Consider the following 21678-nt stretch of genomic DNA (forward strand, 5'->3'; position numbering starts at 1 on the left):
CTCCTTATTTTTTCTTTTTTTTTTTAAAGAGAAATAGTGGAGGAACAAAGAGGTAGGTGATTTATATACTTGGTGAGTAATGTCCTACAGGCAGTGGCTCAGACTGTGTTAGAAGGCTGAGGTGCAGTAGTCATATGAAGAGCATATTTGAGCTCTGCAGTCAGCAGGGTTGCCTGTTCAATGATGTGTGACAAGATGAGAATCTTCAGCCCATCTGTCACCCATGCAGAAGTAACCCATCACATCACATGGTACTGACTCCAAAGCAGAGGGAAGATCTGCTGCTCCAGCCAACCCTCCTTGCCACAGTACAAACATGTTCTTTGCTCACATTAGAGCTATTCCGTTTGCCTACAGTCCTTGTGCTCCCCCCATTAAAGTTCAAAGGAACTGAAAATACCCAGTTGGCAAAGCCAACTTGGAGTGAGGATGTACTGTGATCATAGGTTTCAGCAGTCAGCTTTATAGAAAAGAAACTAGTCTGTGAAGAAGACCACATCTGGTCATCCACATCTGACCTGAAAGATTCTGGGTGAGTACCAGGGATTTGATTTTTTTTTTTTTTTAATTATTATTATTTTTAAGTTGTTTGGGTTTTTTATTGGGTGGAGGCCCCATCACTAGAGATGCTCAGGATCAGACTTGATGTGGCCCTAGGCATCCTGATCTGTTTGGAGGTGTCCCTGCCCACTGCAGGGGGTTTCACAAGATGACCCGTAAGGGTCTGTTCCAACCTGATGCACTCTCAAACTACAGAATCACAGAATCCTAGATTGGTTCAGGGCTGGAAGGGACTTCAGAGATCATCTGCTCCAACTTCTGTGCCCTGGGCAGGGACAACTCTCAACTAGACTCAGCTGATCAAGGCCTCATCCAGCCTGGCCTTCAACACCCCCAGGCAGGAGGCAGCCACAACCTCCCAGGGCAGCCTATTCCAGACTCTCACCACCCTCCTACTGAAGAACTTCTTCCTCAGCTCCAGTCTAACCCTGCTCTCCCTCAGCTTCAAACCATTCCCCCTTGTCCTGGCTCTAGGCAGCCTCAGGAAAAGTCCCTCTGCAGCCTTCCTGGAGGTTTTCTTCAGGTATTGGAAGGCAACTCTGAGGTCCCCCCAGAGTCTTCTCTTCTCCAGGCTGAACACCCCCAGCTCCCTCAGCCTGTTCTTATAGCAGAGCTGCTCCAGCCCTTGGATCATCTTTGTGGCCTCCTCTGGACTCACTCCATCAGCTCTGTGTCCTTCTTCTGCTGGGGACACCAGAACTGGAGGCAGGATTGGAGGTGGGGTCTCAACAGAGCAGAGTCAAGGGGCAGAATCCTCTCTGCCCACACTCCTCTGGCTGCAGCCCAGCACACAGCTGCTTTCTGGGCTGCATGAGGGCACTGCTGGCTCCTGGGAAGCCTCCCAAACAGGATTAGTTCAATAGCTGAGTACAGTGTTTTGTGCCTGAAATTTTAATTAACAACTTTTGGAGAGAGGAAGTTTGTAGAAGATGAAGAACTACTGATAAGATGTGGTTTTCTAAATGTCCACTGATGTAAATCATTGGAAGCAGTATTGTGGGTAGACTTCTGGTCTGATGAAAGATGGAATTACTTTTCAAGTCCTCTCCACAGAGAGCTTGGTTAGCTGATGACATCAACCCTTTCTGACCTTAAAATGAGCAACAAGGCCACAGCATCGTTCGCTTTGCTGCCTGCAACAATCAATTCACAGCTGTGGTCCTATTAGTTTACCTTCAGCAGTGTCAGCTCTTAGAGGTTGAAGAGGGCTTGCCAAGTGCTTATCTAGAAGTGAGGTAGGAACATGAGTGCTTTGCAGGTTGGAAACCACTCAGGTGATTGTTAGGAGCATCCATTAAAGGAGCAGAACATAACTCTGGTGGGTTACTCTGTTCTGAGGGTATGTAGAATCAGTAAAGCATAGAATCCATTTTTTTTTCCCAAGAACTTCAAGTCATACAAGTGTTTTTGTTTTGTTTTGTTTGAAGCAACAGCTTTCTTCTGCTCAGTAGGATATGATTTGTTGGAAGTGTATGTTGACCTGGAACCAAGGAGGAGGTGACTAAGGAGGAGGAAAATGGTTAGAACATGCCTCTGCTCTGCCAAGGAATATGGAAACAATCATTGATTTGTCAAGTCCCTGGTTCAGCTGGCCTGATAGTGATGGATGGTGTTTGTCCATGCACAGCATACTTGCTGTATGGCTTGGTTTTGTCTGAAGCACTGCTTAAGAGCTGCAGTGTGAATCTTCCTTTGTCTCAGATGCTCTGTATCATCTTTGTGGGCCTGCTCTTTATTGATCAGATGTATCCAGGCTAGGTGGGAGATCTTGACTTCACTGTGGCAGGCACAGAATGTGATCTGTCTTCTTACTTGTTTGACAGCGTAATTTGAGAGTCAGGACTGTGCATGTTTGGCAGTTGCCAGAGCATTTTTGGTCCATGTGCTAAAGCTCTGCAGTAGTCCTAATGTTACCCCAGCTTTGTTTTTTCCAAACCACATCATCTTCCACACTGCCTTTCCTTATCATGCTGGGGGATGTTGCATCAGTCATCAGCCAAGCAGCCTCTTCTTGAGGTTTCAAGCAGTGTAAAGATGATTCCTGGGATGCTTCCTTCTTTGGGAGAGAACCAAAAGCTTGAAAAATGAATATTCAGTTTAATAAGAAATTAAAACTGTAGGTGCTGTTTACTTCCCATTTATCAGCAGAAATGTGCTCTCCTGGGGCAGTGAGTAATAATCATACAGAGAAAATCACAAGGACAGCTTTGCCTTGGTGAGGAAAAGGTAGGAGCTGAGCACTTAGTTGCTCTGAGGTGTGTGGGTGACTAGGTTCAGCCCAGAAGGCAGCTGTGTGCTGGGCTGCAGCCAGAGGAGTGTGGGCAGCAGGGCAAGAGAGGGGATTCTGCCCCTTGACTCTGCTCTGCTGAGACCCCACCTCCAATCCTGCCTCCAGTTCTGGGGTCCCCAGCAGAAGAAGGACACAGAGCTGTTGGAGTGAGTCCAGAGGAGGCCACAAAGGTGATCCAAGGGCTGGAGCAGCTCTGAGGATAAGCTGAGGGAGCTTCTTCAGCCTGGAGAAGAGAAGACTCGGGGGGGTACCTTAGAGCTGCCTTGCAGTACCTGAAGGAATCATCCAGGAAGGCTGCAGAGGGACTTTTCCTAAGGGTGTCTGAGACAGGCCAAGGGGGAATGGTTTGAAGCTGAGGGAGAGCAGGGTTAGACTGGAGCTGAGGAAGAAGTTCTTCAGTCTGAGGGTGGTGAGACTCTGGAACAGGCTGCCCAGGGAGGCTGTGGCTGCCTCTTGCCTGGGGGTGTTGAAGGCCAGGCTGGATGAGGCCTTGAGCAGCTGAGTCTGTCTGAGAGGTGTCCGTGCACGTGGTGGGGAGGTTGGAGATTATCTCTGAAGTCCCTTCCAACCTAAGTCATTCTAGGATTCTGTGATTCAAGTTGTGGCTTTCAGGAGTGAGCCTGAACCACTCAGTGACCTTTGTCCCTCCCCTTTTGGCACTTGTAAGAGTAACCGTGTGTAGAGCAGTCACCGAGGGATGGCCCTGTTCAGTGGAGAGTTCCAAGTGTGGGCCAAGGCTTGAATAAGAAGCTGTGATTTCCAAGAGGAGAGGTGTTTGATGGTACCTGGAGGTTTGCAGTGCTGCTCTACAAGTGAAGCTTTCTTAGTGCTGAATTTCTAGGGGCTTTTGGATATCTCTTCAGCTTTCTGTTAATGTAGGAACAAAGGACACCAGCAAACCCTTTTTAAGCTCCTGTCCTTTTCTGCGTCTCATTTTTGATTCAGGGTTTTTCCAGTGGGTCTCAGGTTTTTCATGGGTGTGAGGAAGTATGCTGCTGTCCTTTAAGTGCAGAGCTCATGAGAGAGATGTGGAAAACCACTCTGGGCTCACTACCTGCTGCTGGAAGAGGGGAAGAAGGGAAGAGATCTGAGTTCTATTGCATAGGGAGGGTCCTTTCCAGCCCTGCATCTCAATTTCTAGCCCCTGGGCTTTGCTGTCTGGGATCTGAGTGGTTGCAGTAGTCTCTCTCCCATGAAATTTCAAGATGACTATTGCCATCTGATCTTCTGGAGCAAAGCTACTGACTTGCTACAAAATAAAATGCAGTGCAGTAATAGAATTATAGAATGGTTTGGGTAGGAAGGGACTTTCCAAGATCATCTAGTCCAACATCCCTGCTTTGAGCAGGGACACCTTCCACTAGATCTGGTTGTGCAAAGCCTCATCCAGCACAACCTTGAACATTTCCAATGACAGGGCATCTGCAGCTCCTCTGGAGAAGCTGCTTTAGGGTCTCATCACCCTCATCATAAAAAAGTCTTCCTTCTGTCTCATCTAAACCTACCCTCTTTCAGTTTAAAACCATTGTCCCATGTCCTGTTACTGCAGGTAAGAAGTCTCTCATGGCCTGTCTTACAAGCCCCCCTTTAAGTACAAAAGGCCACAGTAAGGTCTCCCTGGAACCTTTTCTCCTCCAGACTGAACAACCCCAACTCTCAGCCTTTCTGAGCAGAACCTGTGCTCCAGCTCTGACCATTTTCCTGACCCTCTTTTGGACCTGCTCTGACAGGTCCATGTCTGTCTTGTGCTGGAGGCCCCAGAGCTCCTGAGTACAGTACTCCAGGTGGGACCTCATGAGCAGGGAATAGAGGGGGATGTTGATGGTAAGAAAATGTTAATTATTTGTAGTGTGAGTGGTTCCTGTGAGCAACAGAACGTGGTGGATGGAGTTTGTGGCAGTGGGAATTCCTGCCTGGTGCAATGCTGCACAGCCCTTTTCATGCTGCTCTTTACGTCTTCCTTTTGTGCAAGTTGAAACTCCAAGCTTTGGCATTGTCAGCAGGAGCCCAGAGGTCTTTAAAGAAGCTAATTTCTTTGGCTTCTCCTTACTGCATCACCCAAACTAATACTCCAGTCTATCTTTAAGCAGCCTATGCTGCTTGTTTTTATTGCTAGTCCAAACATTTGTACTGGGTTGTATTTCCACCTTGGCCGCCTTCTGAAAGAATTCCAGCTGAACAGTTAATGTCTCCCTTAATTGGAGCTTGTCATTTTCTGGGTAGTCAATGAGAGGCTCCTTACAGTTAATGAATTTTGCTTTTAGCATTATGTAACCTGCACTGGGCTGTAAGTAAATAAGTTTAAGTAGCATATTCCTTTAAAGCTCATTTGGCAGTCCTAGGCCTATTCAGCTTCTACATTCTCATAAGGAGTGTAAGCTGGCCAAAATACACACATCTGGTTAATTATGTCTCTTAAACAGAGTCTAATTTTCTTCCTCTTCTTGAAGTTGGTGAGAGATTAGTAATAAAAGGCAATTAGTGGGTTGACAGCATCGTGTGTTTGATCAGGACAGAAATAGGGGAACCACCTGGGGTGTGTGGTGAACTCTTCATTCCTGTGTGAGCATTCAACATATTAAAAGCTGACAACATTATTTGACCATTTATCCTGACAAGATAATTTGATAGGAGAGCCAAATGAACAAACTGAGAAGCAGTAGAAGATGTAACATAACAGATTTGAACAAAGTCTTACTGCCTTCAGAGGGATCACTCCTGTTAAATATTTGCCCTTCAGCTGGAAGTAAGCTTGGAAGATTTGCAGTTGATATTGCTGGACCTGAGGTTTTGTTTGAAGTGATTTTATTATTTTTTCTAAAGCAGAAAAAAAATCATACAATCACAAAATGGCTCAGGTTGGAAAGGACCTCAGAGCTCATCTCCTCCAACCTCCCCACCATGGGCATGGACACCTCTCAACTAGACTCAGCTGCTCAAGGCCTCATCCAGCCTGGCCTTCAACACCCCCAGGCAGGAGGCATCCAACCTCCCTGGGCAGCCTATTCCAGAGTCTCACCACCCTCATGCTGAAGAACTTCTTCCTCAGCTCCAGTCTAACCCTGCTCTCCCTCAGCTTCAAACCATTCCCCCTTGTCCTGTCTCAGACACCCTTAGGAAAAGTCCCTCTGCAGCCTTCCTGGAGGATCCCTTCAGGGTTTGGAAGGAAGTTGCTCTCCTAGTTTTTTCACTTCCGTCTATGAATGTTTTCAAGGAGGTTTAACTTTCATAAGATGCTTCTGTCTTATGTCTTGGTTTCTGTCTTGTTCTTGTGTTTTGGCAAGAACTCCGTGTTACCAGTTGTAGCTTCCAATAGGCATCGGGGGTGGGGGGCATCCAAAATAGTTTCCATTTCCCACTGAGGTCCATTCTTAGAAGGACTTTTGCAATAGAAATGCCTGGCACTTAGTACTTTCGAATTGCTTTGTGTGACACTTCTTACATTTCCTATTTCAATGTCTTTTTCTGTCTATAAACAGAGAATCTCAGAGGGCACAGGGCTGCAGTCACTCAATTCAGTTTGCATAGCTCAATAGATGTTTTGGGCAAAGGAAGTTGTGTGTCTCTGCTGTTTGTCACAAATGGTGTCCCAACAAGAAAAAAAATTGTATTAATGCTGAAGGAAAATGAAAGTAAATAAGTGTAATAGCAAAAAAAAAAACAAAAACAACCCTATGGCAGCAGAGTTTAGCATCAGCTCTGGGGAAAGCACTCAGTATGCTTGAGCACACACATGCTTGAGCTCAGTGAAGATTCTCAAATTGTTATGCAGGCAACAAACAATGGGTAAGAGAAATGTCTCTGGACTTTTTTTGCTCCTCTGGATGTTACCAGTATCCCAATTTAAAGTCTAATACAGTTTTTTGTGTGTTTGTTTGATTGCTTGTTTTTGGTGAGTTTTTGGTGAAACTTGGTCATCCAAGTAGATAAGGATCTTAATGCCCACCCTCAAAGCGTGTTGTAAAACTAGGAAAAACCTTAGAAGGTGAACGAGTTATGAAGCTGAAAAAGTCAGAGTAGGGAAACCAGGGATATTTCATCCCTAATAATTGAACTGAGGTGGGTCTCTTTCTATTCAAGTTTGTTTGGGGGGGAACAGTGAATTTTTGGAGCTCTGATTTTGACAGCGTGCTTCTACTGAAAACAGTTTTGAGCCTTACGCCCCTATGAGAATGCAGATCTCACCTCCTTCACCTTCTGGCACACATAAATGAGGAGGGGAGTTCATTTTTCCCAGTTCAGGATTATTTGTGAAGGACAAGAAGCAGTACTCAATTTATACAACAGACCACTGAAACCTAAGCTGATGGACCTGCTTTTGGAGTTCTGGCAAGGAGGGCTAAGCTGCATGTTCTTTGCACTACTATGAGCCCTAAACAGCCATGAATGTTCAATCCATGCCCTTCCCACTTTTAGCCTTCATTATTACATTACTGAGGTCCATTCAGTAGGAGCAGGGAAGTCATTCTGCCCTGTACTCAGCACTGGTTAGACTACACCTTGAGTACTGTGTCCAGTTCTGGGCCCCTCAATTCAAGAAAGATGTTGAGATGCTGGAATGTGTCCAGAGAAGGGCAACAAGGCTGGGGAGGGGTCTGGAGCACAGCCCTGTGAGGAGAGGCTGAGGGAGCTGGGGGTGTTTAGCCTGGAGAAGAGGAGGCTCAGGGCAGACCTCATTGCTCTCTACACCTACCTGAAGGGAGGTTGTAGCCAGGTGGGGGTTGGTCTCTTCTCCCAGGCAACCAGCAACAGAACAAGAGGACACAGTCTCAAGCTGTGCAGGGGGAAGTTTAGGTTTGATCTTAGAAAGAAAAGTTCTTAGAAAGTTCTTAGAAAGAAGTTCTTTCCAGAAAGAAATGGAATGGGCTGCCCAGGGAGGTGGTGGGGTCAGTGTCCTTGGTGGTGTTTAAGACTGGATGAGGCACTCAGTGCCATGGTCTAGCTGATTAGTTAGGGTTGGGTGATCAGTTGGACTTGATGATCTTGGAGGTCTCTTCCAACCTGGTCGGTTCTGTGATTCTGTAATTAGCTTTTCATTAGCCCTTACAAAGTTTTCCTTCTGGATTTGTTCTCATGCTTCTTGCCTGGCAGCTAAGCTGGTGATAGGAACAATCAGATTAACTCTGTTCCTCCCCTTGCCTTGTAGGCCTCCTGAGTGGGCAGACCTCTCCCACCAACACCAAACTGGAGAAGCTGGACCCCCAGCAGGTGCTACAGCTGTGTCTGCGATACCAAGATCATCTTCACCAGTGTGCAGAAGCAGTTGCCTTCGATCAGAATGCCCTTGTGAAGAGGATCAAAGAGGTACTGCCTGCAGTGTGCCAGCCTCTGCTGGGGCAGGGCTTGGGGCATTGGGTAGCTCTTCTTGTGCTGTGAACACAGGTGCTTGCTGTAGATGGTTGTGGGTCACTTGGAGCAGTCCCCCTCAGAGTAAGCCTTGTAAAGAAACTTGGTGGGTGTGCACTTGAAGCAACATTTCCTGGCTTTCATTGTGATCATAATCACAGAATGCTAGGGGTTGGAAGGGACCTTGAAAGATCATCCAGTCCAACCCCTCTGCCAGAGCAGGAGCACCTAGAGCAGGTCACACAGGTGGGTTTGGAATGTCTGCAGAGAAGAAGACTCTACAACCTCTCTGGCCAGGCTGTTCCAGGGCTCTGGCACCCTCACAGGGAAAAAATTTTCCCTTCTGTCCTTGTGGCACCTCCTCTGCTCCAGCTTGCCCCCATTGCTCCTTGTCCTGTCCTTGGACACCCCTGAGCAGAGCCTGGCTCCATCCTCCCCACACTGCCCTGCACATCTTTATCCCCAGGAATGAGGGCACCCCTCAGGCTCCTCTGCTCCAAGCTGCAGAGCCCCAGCTCCCTCAGCCTGGCCTCACAGGGAGATGTTCCACTGCCTTCAGCAGCTTTGTGGCTCTGTGCTGGACTCTCTCAAGCAGTTCCCTAAGGCCCTTCTTGACCTGAGGGGTCCAGAACTGGACACAATATTCCAGATGTGGCCTCAGCAGGGCAGAGTAGTGGGGGAGGAGAACCTCTCCAGATGTACTAACCACAGCCCTTCTAATCCACCCCAGGATGCCAATGGCCTTCTTGGCCACAAGGGCACATTGCTGGCTCATGGCCATCCTGTTGTCCGCCAGGACTCCCAGGCCCTTTTCCCCAAAGCTCCTCTCCAGCAGGTCAGTCCCCAGCCGCTACTGGTCCATGGGGTTGTTCTTTCCCAGATGCACGACTCCCCCCTTGTCCTTGTTGGACTTCCTTCCATTTCTCCATGCCTAGCTCTCCAGCCTGTCCAGGTCTCACTGAATGGCAGCACAGCCTTGCACGCTGCAGTTGGATTGTCCTTCTTGTGTGTAATTACTCTGATGTTGGAGCTTTTAGGATGGCCTGTTTGGGTTTTTTGTTTGTTTGTTTGGGGGGGTTTTGTGTGTTTTGTGTTGTTTGTGTTTTTTAAAGTCAAGCCAGACTGGCATGAGAAGTGATGCTGTTGGAGAGTGTTTTCTCCCATACTCCCAGGTGTGGAGGATATGCAGGTGAATGCTGCACATGTCAAAAGTCTCTGAGCCCAAGTTGCTTTCAGTGTCAAAAGAACAGTGTGTGAGCAGGTGGTTAATTTTTTATTCGTGCAATATAAACAATGACCTGGATTTGTTGTCTCTTTCTTGGCTCAGAGTTAAGAAAATCCCCCATGACACATTAGATAATAAATTTTGATTCATGGGCTGTTTTGAGAAGCTGCTGTCATCATGGAGTTGTAAGCCCAAAATAACATGGGAGCCATTAAAGAAAGGCCTTTTTACTTTGTTGTGTCAGGATCTGAGGCCAGCTGTTACACAAGATGTACAGATATTTGCAGATGTTGGTGACTCAGGTCATAACAGTCTCAGAAAAGGGATTTAATTGCCAGCCTCATGACAGTGTACTCCATCAATCCAAGCAGGTTGTAATTCTTCTGGCTGTTACAAGTGTGAGAGGGGAATACTGACAGGATTAAAGTCGTGGTAGATGTCTACATTAGTTGGATTTGCCTTCTCTAGGGCAAGTGGTAGGATCCCTTTCAAACAATTGTGATGCTTTCTTCTAGTTGCTAAGGCTTAGGATGTTGGGTTTTTTTCCCCTCTCAAATAACTAAAATGAGAATATTGTCACTACTTTGTTTATCACAGACTCCTCCCTGACAAAGTGAAGGAGAAATGGACAGCTCTGTCACTCTGGTGACTAGCAAGGCAGTTCAGTTAGGGCTTTTTTTGGTCACAAAACTTAAGTAATTTCAGATGCTCTCAGTCCCCCTGCCAGATCTGGTGGGGTTTTCCTGTTCATTTCCCCAATAGTTCCCAAATGTTGTTCTTGCCTTGGCTGTTCCCTCTGTGTGTGTGTGTTCTGGAGGAGCCAGGTGGGACCTACGCAGCTTAAATCATTCTTTCCAAATCGTTTGGGCTCTCCTTGGTGTGCACTAAAGGGACTTGCTGTTGGCAGTCATTGACAACAAGGGGAGCAGCTGACCAAGAGCAGGATCTGTCTCTTGCTGCAAGTGTAGACAAGGGAAATCGAGTTGGTTGTACCCACTTGTCAGCAATGATTAGTTTTGCCCTGTAGACAAAGCTTTGACCATTGGTAAAGAGTAAAAATGAAAGAGAAAATTGTGTTGTGAAGAGCATCAGGTGTGCATGAGTGTTTCCTATTGGAGTTCCAGTGCTGGCAAAGTGGATGTGCTGCTCAAACTATCATAGGATCAGAGAATGGTTTGGGTTGGAAGGGATCTCCAAAGCTCACCCAGTCCAACCCCCCTGCAGTCAGCAGGGACATCCTCCACTACAGCAGGTTGCTCAGAGCCTTGTCCAGCCTCAACTTGAATATCTCCAGGGATGGGGCCTCAGCTACCTCCCTGGGCTACCTGCTGCAGTGTTCCAGCACCCTCCTAGTGCAGAACTTGTTCCTCACATCCAATCTAAATCTGCTCTTCTCTCATTTCAAACCATTGCCCCTCATCCTGTCCCTGCAGGCCTTTGCAAACAGTCCCTCTGCAGCCTTCTTGTAGCCCCTTCAGGTCCTGGCAGGCTGCTCTTAGGTCTCTCTGGAGCCTTCTCCAGGCTGAACACCCCCAGCTCCCTCAGCTTGTCCTCGTAGCAGAGGTGCTCCAGCCCCCTGATGATCTTTGTGGCCTTCCTCTGGGCCTGCTCCATCCAGAATAGGCTACCTCCTCCCTGGGGGTGTTGAAGGCCAGGTTGGATGAGGCCTTGATCAGCTGAGAGGTGTCCCTGGGCATGGTGGGGAGGTTGGAGGAGATGAGCTCTGAGGTCCCTTCCAACCTGAGCCATTCTAGGGTTTTGTGATCTTGCTTTTCAGGAAGGGTAGGGTTTGCTTCATGTTTCTGTGTCAGTGGGGGCATGAGTGTTTCTATGTAAGAATGTTGTTATGCATTATTGCAACACTACTATAAAGGTCTGAAACATTTAATTTGCTAGTAATTAATTAGTGTGGGTGTTGTTTATGCCTGGATGTGTCATCTGCCTCTGTTAGCCTAGATGAAATGCTGAATGACAGTGTAGTAGAATACCCTGTAATCAGGTGTATGATCTGTGCCAAACAGCTGCAGGAGACAAGAAATCAGGTTTTTAATTTTTATTTTTTAACCCAGAAGAGCAGTTGCTGGGAATGGCACATTATCTGAAAGAGCAAATCCTTAATCAGATGAATTCCAGCTGAAAAAGTTGCCCAGGTGGTTGTTGTAAAACAACATAACATAACAGTTATAACAGCAGTGTATGGCAAGGAACTTAAAATCGGAGGTTTTAAGGTCAGGAAGGGTTCTTGGGTCATAAACTTCCCTTTTGGTTAGTAGAATCATGAGACCATAAAATGCATCAGGTTGGTAGGGACCCTTGAAGGTCATCTTGTCCAACCCCCACTGCAGTCATCAGGGACAACTAGATCAGGTTGCTCAGGGCCCCATCAAGTTTGACCTTGAATGTCTGCAGGGATGGGACCTCCATCATCTCTGGGCAACCTGTTCCAATATTTCACCACTCTCATTGTGAGAACTTCCTCCTGATGTCCAAACTAAATCTGCTCCAGTTTTGAACTTCTGAACAGTCCCTCCCCAGCTTTCTTGTAGCCCCCTTCAGGTACTGGAAGATGCCTATAAGGCCTCCTCAGAGCCTTCTCTTTGCCATACTGAACACCTCCAGCTTCCTCAGTCTGTCCTCACTGGAGCAGAGCTGCTCCAGCCCCCTGATCATTTTCATGGCCCTCCTCTGGGCCTGCTCCATCAGGTCCATGTCTTTCCTGTGTGGAGGCCTCCAGAGCTGGACACAGCACTGCAGGTGAGGTCTCCCCAGAGCAGAGGGGCAGAATCTCCTCTCTCCACCTCTGGCCACACTGCTTTGGATGCAGCCCAGGCTGCCATTGGCCTTCTGGGATGCAAGTGTCCATAGCTGGCTCCTGTCCAGCTTCTCACCCACCAGCACCCCAAGTCCTTTTCTGCAAGGCTGCTCTCTAATCATCCCCCAGCTGGGACTGATACCAAGGATTGCCCTGACCTAGGTGCAGGGCCTTGCACTTTGCCTTGCTGAACCCCATGAGGTTCACCTGAGCCTACCTCTCCAGCCTGTCCATGTCCCTCTGGATGGCATCAGCCTCCTCAGCCATCTCATTTGCACCACTCAGCTTGGTACCATCAACAAACTTGCTGAGGGTGCCTCAGTCTCGCTGTCTGTAGCATTGCTAAAGCACTGAACTTTTCAATGTCGAGTTCTCCTGCCAGATTCCAGGGTAGATTTTCAAATGCCTGGTTGCTTTTGATCAGTTTGCTCCAGAGATCCATTTGTAGACCTTAACAAGGAGAGAGAAATACTCAGCCAGTGCAGTTCCATGCAGTAACAATGAGTAACTCTGAGTGGGATGGAGCTACCACTGCTCACTCATTGACCTTCTGTCTGAACTGTTGGAGGGTGGTGGTGGTGGTGGTGGAAAGTACTTTTGGTATTTGGTTTTGAATAATAGTCTGTAGCCTTAGGAGAGCTGATCTACAGTGCCCAGGATTTCTTTGAGGCTTTCCTGAAGCCAAAGATGTTCACAGTATCACAGTACATTAGAGGTTGGAAGGGACCTCCAGAGATCATGGGGTCCAACCCCCCTGCCAGAGCAGGATCACTTAGGGTAATCTGCACAGGAATGTATCCAGGGGAGTTTGAAAAGTCTCCAGAGAAGGAGACTCCACAACCCCCCTGGGCAGCCTGTTCCAGTGCTCTGTCACCCTCACTGTAAAGAAGTTTCTCCTCACGTTGAGGTGAAATTGTCTATGTTCAAGTTTGTACCTGTTGTTCCTTGCCTTATTATTGTTGCGCACCACCCAAAAGAGCCTGGCCCCCTCCACTTGACACCCACCCCTCAGATATTGATAGACATTGATCAGATCCCCTCTCAGCCTTCTCTTCTCCAGACTAAACAGCCCCAGGGCTCTCAGTCTCTCTTCAGAGGGGAGATGCTCAAGTCCCCTAAGCATCCTCCTGGCTCTCTGTTGGATTCTCTCCAGCAGGTCTCTCTTTCTCTTGAACTGGGGAGTCTAAAACTGGACACAGTATTCCAGGTGTGGTCTCCCCAGGGCAGAGCAGAGGGGGAGAAGAAGCTCCCTAGCCCTGCTGGCCACACTTTTCTTGCTGCACCCCAGGAAAAGTGCTCCAGGACTTTTCCTGTGACCTCCAGGAAAGTGCCGGACACGTTTCAGCTTCAGCACTGCCAAGGTATGGTGGAGTAAGTCTTGAGAGTAGCTCTTCTGGGACTGAAGGAGTAGATCCTCCCCTTCACATCATCCCTGGGATGTACTTGGCTCATTTCAAGTTGTGTCTGAACATGAAAGAGCTGCTGTAGAGCTTCAAAAAGATACTTCAGGAATGTTTCAGATTATCAGTGGCTAATGTGATTAGAACTGACATACCTTGGAGTTTCCCTGGTGAGAAGTTGTTGATTGGTACTTTCACATGAGAACTGTGGCTGTTGGGGAAAGAACAAAAGCTTCATCTGGGCTGTCAGGTCACCAGAAATTCCCAGTCCCTGACTGCTGGGCTTGTGTCCCTGCACATCTCACGCTCCGGCCTCCTTGCGTGCGTAGAGGCCATCTGTACAGCACATGGGAGGTAGGGCTGCTGGAGCCACATGTGCTGGGCTGACTGGGGAAGTGCAGCAGGCTGCATGAACAGTCCCTTCCAACCTCTAATGTACTGTGATACTGTGATCTTTGACTGCAGCTTCCCTCACAAAGGAGTCCTTTCTTGCCCAGGTGGCCAAGACAGCCAATGGCATCCTGGCCTGGATTAGAAATGCTGTGTCCAGCAGGAGCAGGGAGGTGACTGTCCCCTTGTACTCAGCTCTGTGAGTATTGTGTCCAGTTTTGGGCACCTCAGTCCAAGAGAGATGTGGAGGTGCTGGAGTGTCTGCAGAGGAGGGCAAGGAAGCTGTGAAGGGCCTGGAGAATAAATCTGATGAAGAGCAACTGAAGGAGCTGAGGATGGTTAGTTTGGAAAAGAGGAGGAGGCTGGGGGGAGACCTCATTGCTGTCTGCAACTACCTGACAGGACATTGTGGAGAGGCTGGTGCTGGTCTCTTCTCCCAGGTGATTAGTGATAGAACAAGAGGGAATGGCCTCAGGCTGTGACTGGGTAGGTTTAGACTGGACAGTAGGAAGAAGTTTTTTACAGTGTTCAGGGATTGAAATGTGCTGCCCAGGGAGGTGGTTGAGTCCCCAAGCCTGGATATGTTTAAAGGTAGTTTGGATGTGGTGCTTGGGGCTATGGTTTAGGGGTGACCCTTGTAGAGTAGGGTTCTGGGCTGGACTTGGTGATCCTGAGGGTCTCTTCCAACCTGAATGTTTCTGTGATAATCCTTTTATTGGTTCACAGACTGTAGGAAATGGTTGAACTTCAGCTCCCTTGCATTCTCCCAGCACAGATTTAAGACCTTCTTTTCATTAAGTAGAGATTTTCCTCTGTTGTGTCCACCCCTGACTAACCATGGCACAGGTTGTATCTTCTTTCAAAAGACCTTCTGTAGGACATGTGGAAAGGAAGACCTACAGTTCTGAGGTCCCACCTATTGTTATCAGGTCCCAGGTGTGAAGCTGATAATAATGTCATTAGATCTGTGAGGGTGACAGAGCACTGGAACAGGCTGCCCAGAGAGGTTGTGGAGTCTCCTTCTCTGGAGACTTCAAGGACCCATCTGGATGCATTCCTGTGTGACCTGTGCTGGATTCTATGGTCCTGCTCTGGCAGGAGAGTTGGACTCAACAATCTTTGGAGGTCCCTTTCAACCCCTAACATCCTGTGATCTGTGATCAGATGGCCTGCAGCTGGAACGGTGCTGACAGGGTTAGATGTTGCCTTTTCACTCAGGAATGAGAGCTGTGCTGTCTTCTGTGAGATCTCTCAGTAACTGGAGAATGGGTTGGGGTGGAAGGGACCTCCAAAGCTCACCCAGTCTAACCCCCCTGCAGTCAGCTGGGACACCCTCTGCTAGAACAGGTTGCTCAGAGGAGCCTCAATCTAGTCTGCCTTGAGCAGCCAGGTCTAGTTGAGAGTGTCCCTGCCCGTGGTGGGGAGGCTGGAGTGAATGAGCTCTGAGGTCCCTTCCAACCTGAGCCATTCTGGGATTCTATGAATTTTAGTGACGACTTTTTTTAGATGGCTGTAGATTGTTCAGTGAAAGCAGCAGCAGAGAGCTCTAGAAGACCTGCTCTTACCAGTTCAAGTCAGTGAGCAACAGAGACATGATTGGAACCTTGTCTTGGGGACAGTTTAGAGAACTGATAAAATTGGGTCTTGTCTTTTTTTCTTTTTTGCCTCTTTCTTAAGACTCTTTTATGGAGACTTTCAAAGCCAACCTGGATGTGTTCCTGTGTGGCCTGCCCTAGGTGATTCTTCTCTGGCAGGGGGGCTGCACCTGATGATCTCTGGGGGGTCCCTTCTAGCCCCTGACATTGTGTGATTCTGGTAAAAGTCTGACACAGCCATGACAAACACTGAGTTAGGATCCAGGAGAAGGTGCAGTGGGAGAGATGCTGCTGCTTTTAATCTGGTGGGCCTTCTGTTTCTGTGACTGTCAGGATGATGGGCCTGTCAAGCAGGCTGCTGAGGCAGAAGAAGAGTGAGCTTGAGAAGACAACTTGGTTTATTCTCCCCTGCTGTCTTAGGTGCAGAATTGAGCCCAAGGTTCTGTAGCTAATTTGAAGGAGGAGGGTGGGACTGCTGCTTTTCAGTCTGAGGTGGTGGTGGATTCTGTGTGATGTCAGGCTCCCTGAGCTTCACTTACAGAGTTAAGAGTTCAGCCCTTTTGAGGGAGGAGGATGCTGAGTAGCTGAGGGAAATGTAAGCAGAGAAAGGCCAGCAGGACAGGATGTGTCCAAGCTGGAGAGCTGGCTGTACCTACAGCACCAGATTCCAGATGGCTGCTGGGTGCAGGGTTTGCTGTCCATCTTCTCCCACCTCTTTGATGTGGGACCCTGCTTCTTTCAAGCACTTGGAAGTCTCCTGGTTTGTTAGTGCTAGGTGGGAGGTAGGATTTGTTTTGATTGTAGCTTTAGGACTTGGGGGTTTGTTGGGGGGGGGGGGAGGGGTTGGGGGTTTTTTTTTGGTTGGTTGGTTGTTTTAGCAGTGGTTATTGACAGTCATAACTTAAGCTGGGGGACTGCCAGATGGCAGAGGGATGCTGGTGTCTCAAGCAGGGAAGGCTGGAGCTGGAGCTGTGAGGGAGATGTGAGTGGTAGAGGTCACAGTGTGGGGTAGTGACAAACATTCCCAGTCCAATAGTGCAATCTACAGGAAAAGATTCACATAAAACTGGGAAAAAAACCCTTCTTTGGAATTCTGAATTCTGTTGTGCAACCTAAGGCCTCCTAAAACAGTTACACCATGATGTCACAGGTGCAGCAGCCTATCTTATGTTATCACTTGTCTACTGTAGCTCTGAGACACCAGGTCTGGATTTAGCTGTAGGTGTTTTGAAGTGAGGGCTCTGCTGTACCTATTAATATTACTACCAGTCGATGTTAGAGCCAGTTCAAATGGTTCCTCTTTGTTCTCTTGCTGGCAAGAGAATAACCCTTGACATGGCTCACAACTCTGGCAAATTACAGAGGGAGCAAAACGCTTTAGTCTTGGAAAGCAAAACTGAAACACAAAGTTGTTTAACTGGCAGTGGCACAGAGGAAGGATACTCATGACTGATGCTGAAAAGAAGGAAGTGGGATCTTTGACTGAGGTCATAGAATGGCTCAGGTTGGAAGGGACCCTCAGAGCTCATCTCCTCCAACCTCCCCACCATGGGCAGGGACACCTCTCAACTAGACTCAGCTGCTCAAGGTCTCATCCAACCTGGCCTTCAACACTCCCAGGCAGGAGGCAGCCACAGCCTCCCTGGGCAGCCTGTTCCAGAGTCTCACCACCCAGGTACTGCAGAACTTCTTCCTCAGCTCCAGTCTAGCCCTGCTCTCCCTCAGCTTCAAACCATTCCACTCATGAAAAGTCCCTCTGCAGGATCCCTTCAGGGACTGGAAGGCAGCTCTAAGGTCCCCCCAGAGTCTTCTCTTCTCCAGGCTGAACACCCCCAGCTCCCTCAGCCTGTCCTCACAGCAGAGCTGCTCCAGCCCTTGCATCATCTTTGTGGCCTCCTCTGGACTCACTCCAGCAGCTCTGTGTCCTTCTTCTGCTGGGGACCCCAGAACTGGAGGCAGGATTGGAGGTGGGGTCTCAGCAGAGCAGAGTCAAGGGGCAGAATCCCTTCTCTTGCCCTGCTGCCCACACTCCTCTGGCTGCAGCCCAGCACACAGCTGCCTTCTGGGCTGCATGAGGGCACTGCTGGCTCCTGGGGAGCTTCTCAGCAACCAACAGCCTCAAGTCTCTTTCTTCAGAGCTGCTCTCAACCCTCTCTGGACCCAGCCTGGATTTGTGCCTGGGGTCTCTGTTTTCTACCCTGGCAAAGATGCTCCCCAGTAAGCTTATCACTTAGCAGTTGTGTGATGAGTGGGAGAAGCAGAGGCTGTTCCCATCATCAGGAAGCCATCACCATCTCTTGTGCTAACTTTGCGTGACTTTATCAAAGAGAGGGAAGGGGGGAGGGGGAAGGCCATTGCCTGAGCACATTTGTTGTGCAGCACTACAGAAAGAAGAGCTGTCTGTAGCTTCCAGTCTGTTAATTGAGAAGTATTTTCACACCAGCACATCGTGACTAATACTCCATGCAGTCATGTTCCTGCCTCTCACTTTCTGATGTGGGTTTTGTGCAGCTGCAGGAAGGAGTTCGTTTAACCCCAGCCAGGCACCTGACAGCATGAAGGAACAGGTCACTTGTGCCCAGAGTGCTGGTGCAGCAAGTCACAGAATCACAGAATGTTAGAGGCTGGAAGGGACCTCCAGAGATCACCCAATCCAATCCCCCCTGCCAGAGCAGGATCCCCTAGAGCAGATCACACAGGAACTCATCCAGGTGAGTTTTGACTATCTCCAGAGAGGGAGACTCCACGACCCCCCGGGGCATCCTGTTCCAGTGTTCTGTCACCCTCACTGTAAAGAAATAATTCTTCCTCCTGTTTCCATGGAACTTCCCATGCCTTGTCTTCCACCCACTGCTCCTTGTGCTGTCATTGGGCACCACTGAGCAGAGCCTGGCTCCATCCTCTGGGCACTCACCCTTTACATATTTATAAACATTGATGAGGTCACCTCTCAGTCTCCTCCAAGCTACAGAGCCCTCAGCTCCCTCAGTCTTTCCTCACAAGGAAGATGTTCCACTCCCTGAATCATCTTTGTGGCTCTGCACTGGACTCTTTCAAGCAGTTTCCTGAGGTCCTTCTTGAACTGAGGGGTCCAGAACTGGTCACAATATTCCAGATGCAGCCTCAACAGGGCAGAGTAGAGAGGGAGGAGAACCTCTCTTGACCTCCTGACCACAGCCCTTCTAATACAAGCCAGGATGCCATTGGCCTTCTTGGCCACCAGAGCACATTGCTGGCTCGTGGTCAACCTTCCATCCACTAGGAGCCCCAGGTCCTTTTCCCCTTCACTGCTCTCCAGCAGGTCAATCCCCAACCTATACTGGTCCATGGGGTTGCTCTTTCCCAGGTACAAGACTCTCCCCTTGCCCTTCTTGAACTTCATTCCATTTCTCCCTGCCCAACTCTCCATCCTGTTCAGGTCTGGCTGAATGGCAGCACAACCTTCCTGTGTCAGCCACTCCACCCAGTTTGGTGTCCTCAGCAAACTTGCTGACAGTGCCCTCTGTGCCCTCATCCAGGTCATTGATGAATAGATTGAACAGCTCTGGTCCCAGTACTGACCCCTTGTTGGAATAAGGATTGCACCTTAATTGTGTGTGAAACAAAACATTTTCTTGTCTTATTGCCGTTGTAAGGAGGCAGTGGAGGAGCTGGACACAACAGTGATCCTCTTCTGAGATGTGTTTGTTTTCTTACCAGTGTCAGCAGTGCCTCTCTAGAGGCTTTGTTCCAAGTGTCATGAAAATTCTAATTGTGTGTTCTGCAACCAGGGAAGAAGGGTCTAGCTGCAACTCTTCCGTCTCAGGCATTGAACTAACAAGCTGTGACCTCTGCTGCCCACCACAGAGGTGCTGTAAAACCATGCCAGGCAAGAGGTATACATAGGGCACTGGTCTGTTTGCAGTGTGGTCTCATTGAAAGGACTTGGGCAGTGTCCAGTACTGACCTCAGTCTTTTTTGTGGGCTAAATTAATGTCTTTATTCTGCTTGGCAGTGTGGGCCAAGAAGAATGTTAAAATGATTGCAAGAATTTGTGGTGTGTGAGATGTCTGAGAGCAGCCTTGGTTGTTTTTGTCTTTCATCAGTGTGGTGTGACAAGTGGCCCTGTGTAGTGCAGAGGTGAGTCTGCAAAGTCCTCAGCCTGCTGCAGGGGCTGTGCCAGGGCCCTTGTAAGTGGGGCAATATCCATTCTGCACTGTCGTGGGGTGTAATCCTGAATCTGTTTTCATGTGAAGAAAAGCAAAGCCCAGCAGATGTCATTTCATGTCTCTAGTGTGAAGCTGGGGCATAAATTAGTGTCCTGCTGCTACTGAGCCATGGAGGAATCATGAGCTTTGGAACAGGAACAGACCCAAATTCTGAATGTTGCTGGCTGTACACGTGAAAAAAAAAAAAAAAGAAAAAAGAAAAAAAAGGCAGGTGAGCTGAAAGGGGACTTTGAGGTTCATGTGGTTTACGATGCCATACTCCTAAAAGGAAAAGGTGAAGAAACTCTTCCATCCTTTTTGATGCAGGAAGGAGAAAAAGCCTGTCTTTTATTCTGGGCATGCCCAGCCTCAGGTTTTCTGTCTTAAGGAGTGGAATTAGCTTTGGAAAGAAACGAAACATACATTGTGAGCTCTCACCCTTTCACGGGCAACACCTCTCTTTCTCAAAACCAGGCTGGGCAGACCCTCTTGCTTTGATGGGAATTAGGACCCTGACATTGAGTGCTGGGCTCTGGCTTTGCTTTTGTTCTATTTCTTCTTAACAGTCTTTTAACAGTCCTGACTCTTTTGTATCTGCAAGCTGGGGGTGGTGATGGCTTACTCGGTGCTGATGTTTGAAGGAGAGATTGGTGATAGTGCAGCCTCAATGGTAAAGCCCTTGAGGGGCTGTTGACAGTGCAGCTCCACATCTGGCAGGCTTATGGGTACAGGGTGCTGACCTCTTGATGGGGAAGTTGTCCACAGCTGTAGTGGCCTGGTGTAGTAGGAACCTTAAAGGAAGCAGAGCAGAAACAGTGGTGCAAATAAATATTTGCAGATGGTTGTAGAGCAGTGGAATTGCTGCTGGCTTTGAGGCTTCTTGCTGGGCCTCCCAGAGAGCTTCTCAGCAAGGGGTAGGCAAGAAGGCTGAGACCTGAATGCTCTCCAGAAGAGAATGTGGTAGGGCCTTGTGTTGGGGGAGGTGGGAATTCAAGGGAGCTTCTCAGAGAAGGCAAATTCACTCATCTGATCCTTGAGGGTGTCTTGGAGTACCTTGGCTGTAGGTAAGGGAACAGACTCCTTGCCTAAGCTCTCCTCCAGATGCTTTTGATGACTCATGTGGAATGAAATAGGTGGCAGTTAGGCAGATTCTCATGCACATTCCCTGGCCATTGCAGATTCCTGAAGGACAGGTTTCATCTCTCTGGTGTGTGAATGGGGCTGACCCTCCTGAGTCCTGTGAGTGAAAGCCCCATCTGAGAGCCAGAGGAACAGGACTGTGTGCCAGGAGTGGTAAAAGCACAAGGTCTGGCACTGGCAGGAGCTTGCTTGGAGGGCGAGGAGCAGGAAGGATGTGAGTGTGTATTTAGGCTTGCTTCAAGGCAAGCTGCAAAGAGGTACTGGCATTTATAGACAGGAGTTAACACTTTCCCTACTCCCCACTTAAAAAGACCAGACTGAGTAAAAATTGACCTTTCTTCACAGTTAATTCAGCTTCAGGCCTCCTTGTCAAGGTGCTGGCTGTGAAGCTGCTGTGGCCTCCCCACTGCAGGCAAACTTGAATGTGAGGTGTAGGGAAGCCATAGGAAATGCTCACTTCCACCCTTTCTCTTTTTTGTGAGGCAGCTTTTTTTAAAGTCATTGTACGTGTGTCCAAAAGTAGCAGAGAGTTTGGAAGGCCATTCTGAATTTCTTCTTCCTTTTGCAGGTCAGCTCCAGCTCCTCCCCATGTTCCCCTCCAGTAAGGGGATGTTACACAAGGAGCCTAAAAGTCAACAGATGTAAATTACTGGAATGGAGACAAAACCGGGGGGTGGGGATGGTGGTGTTTAGTTTTTTTGTTTATTCAGAGCTTGGGAGGTGTGAGCTTTG

At 48.6% G+C, this 21678-nt stretch overlaps 1 protein-coding gene across 1 annotated transcript in view; it reads left to right on the forward strand.

The window, feature by feature from the left end:
* Nucleotides 1-21678, forward strand: part of BORCS5 (BLOC-1 related complex subunit 5) — a 56434-nt gene that overhangs the window by 32202 nt on the left and 2554 nt on the right. Inside the window, exon 3 of the mRNA XM_054399836.1 lies at nucleotides 7998-8155. Within this exon, the coding sequence (XP_054255811.1) occupies nucleotides 7998-8155 (158 nt within the window). The remainder of the gene's footprint in view (nucleotides 1-7997; nucleotides 8156-21678) is intronic.

The sequence above is a fragment of the Indicator indicator genome, chromosome 3 (assembly GCF_027791375.1).
Source record: "Indicator indicator isolate 239-I01 chromosome 3, UM_Iind_1.1, whole genome shotgun sequence".
Taxonomy (NCBI): domain Eukaryota; kingdom Metazoa; phylum Chordata; class Aves; order Piciformes; family Indicatoridae; genus Indicator; species Indicator indicator.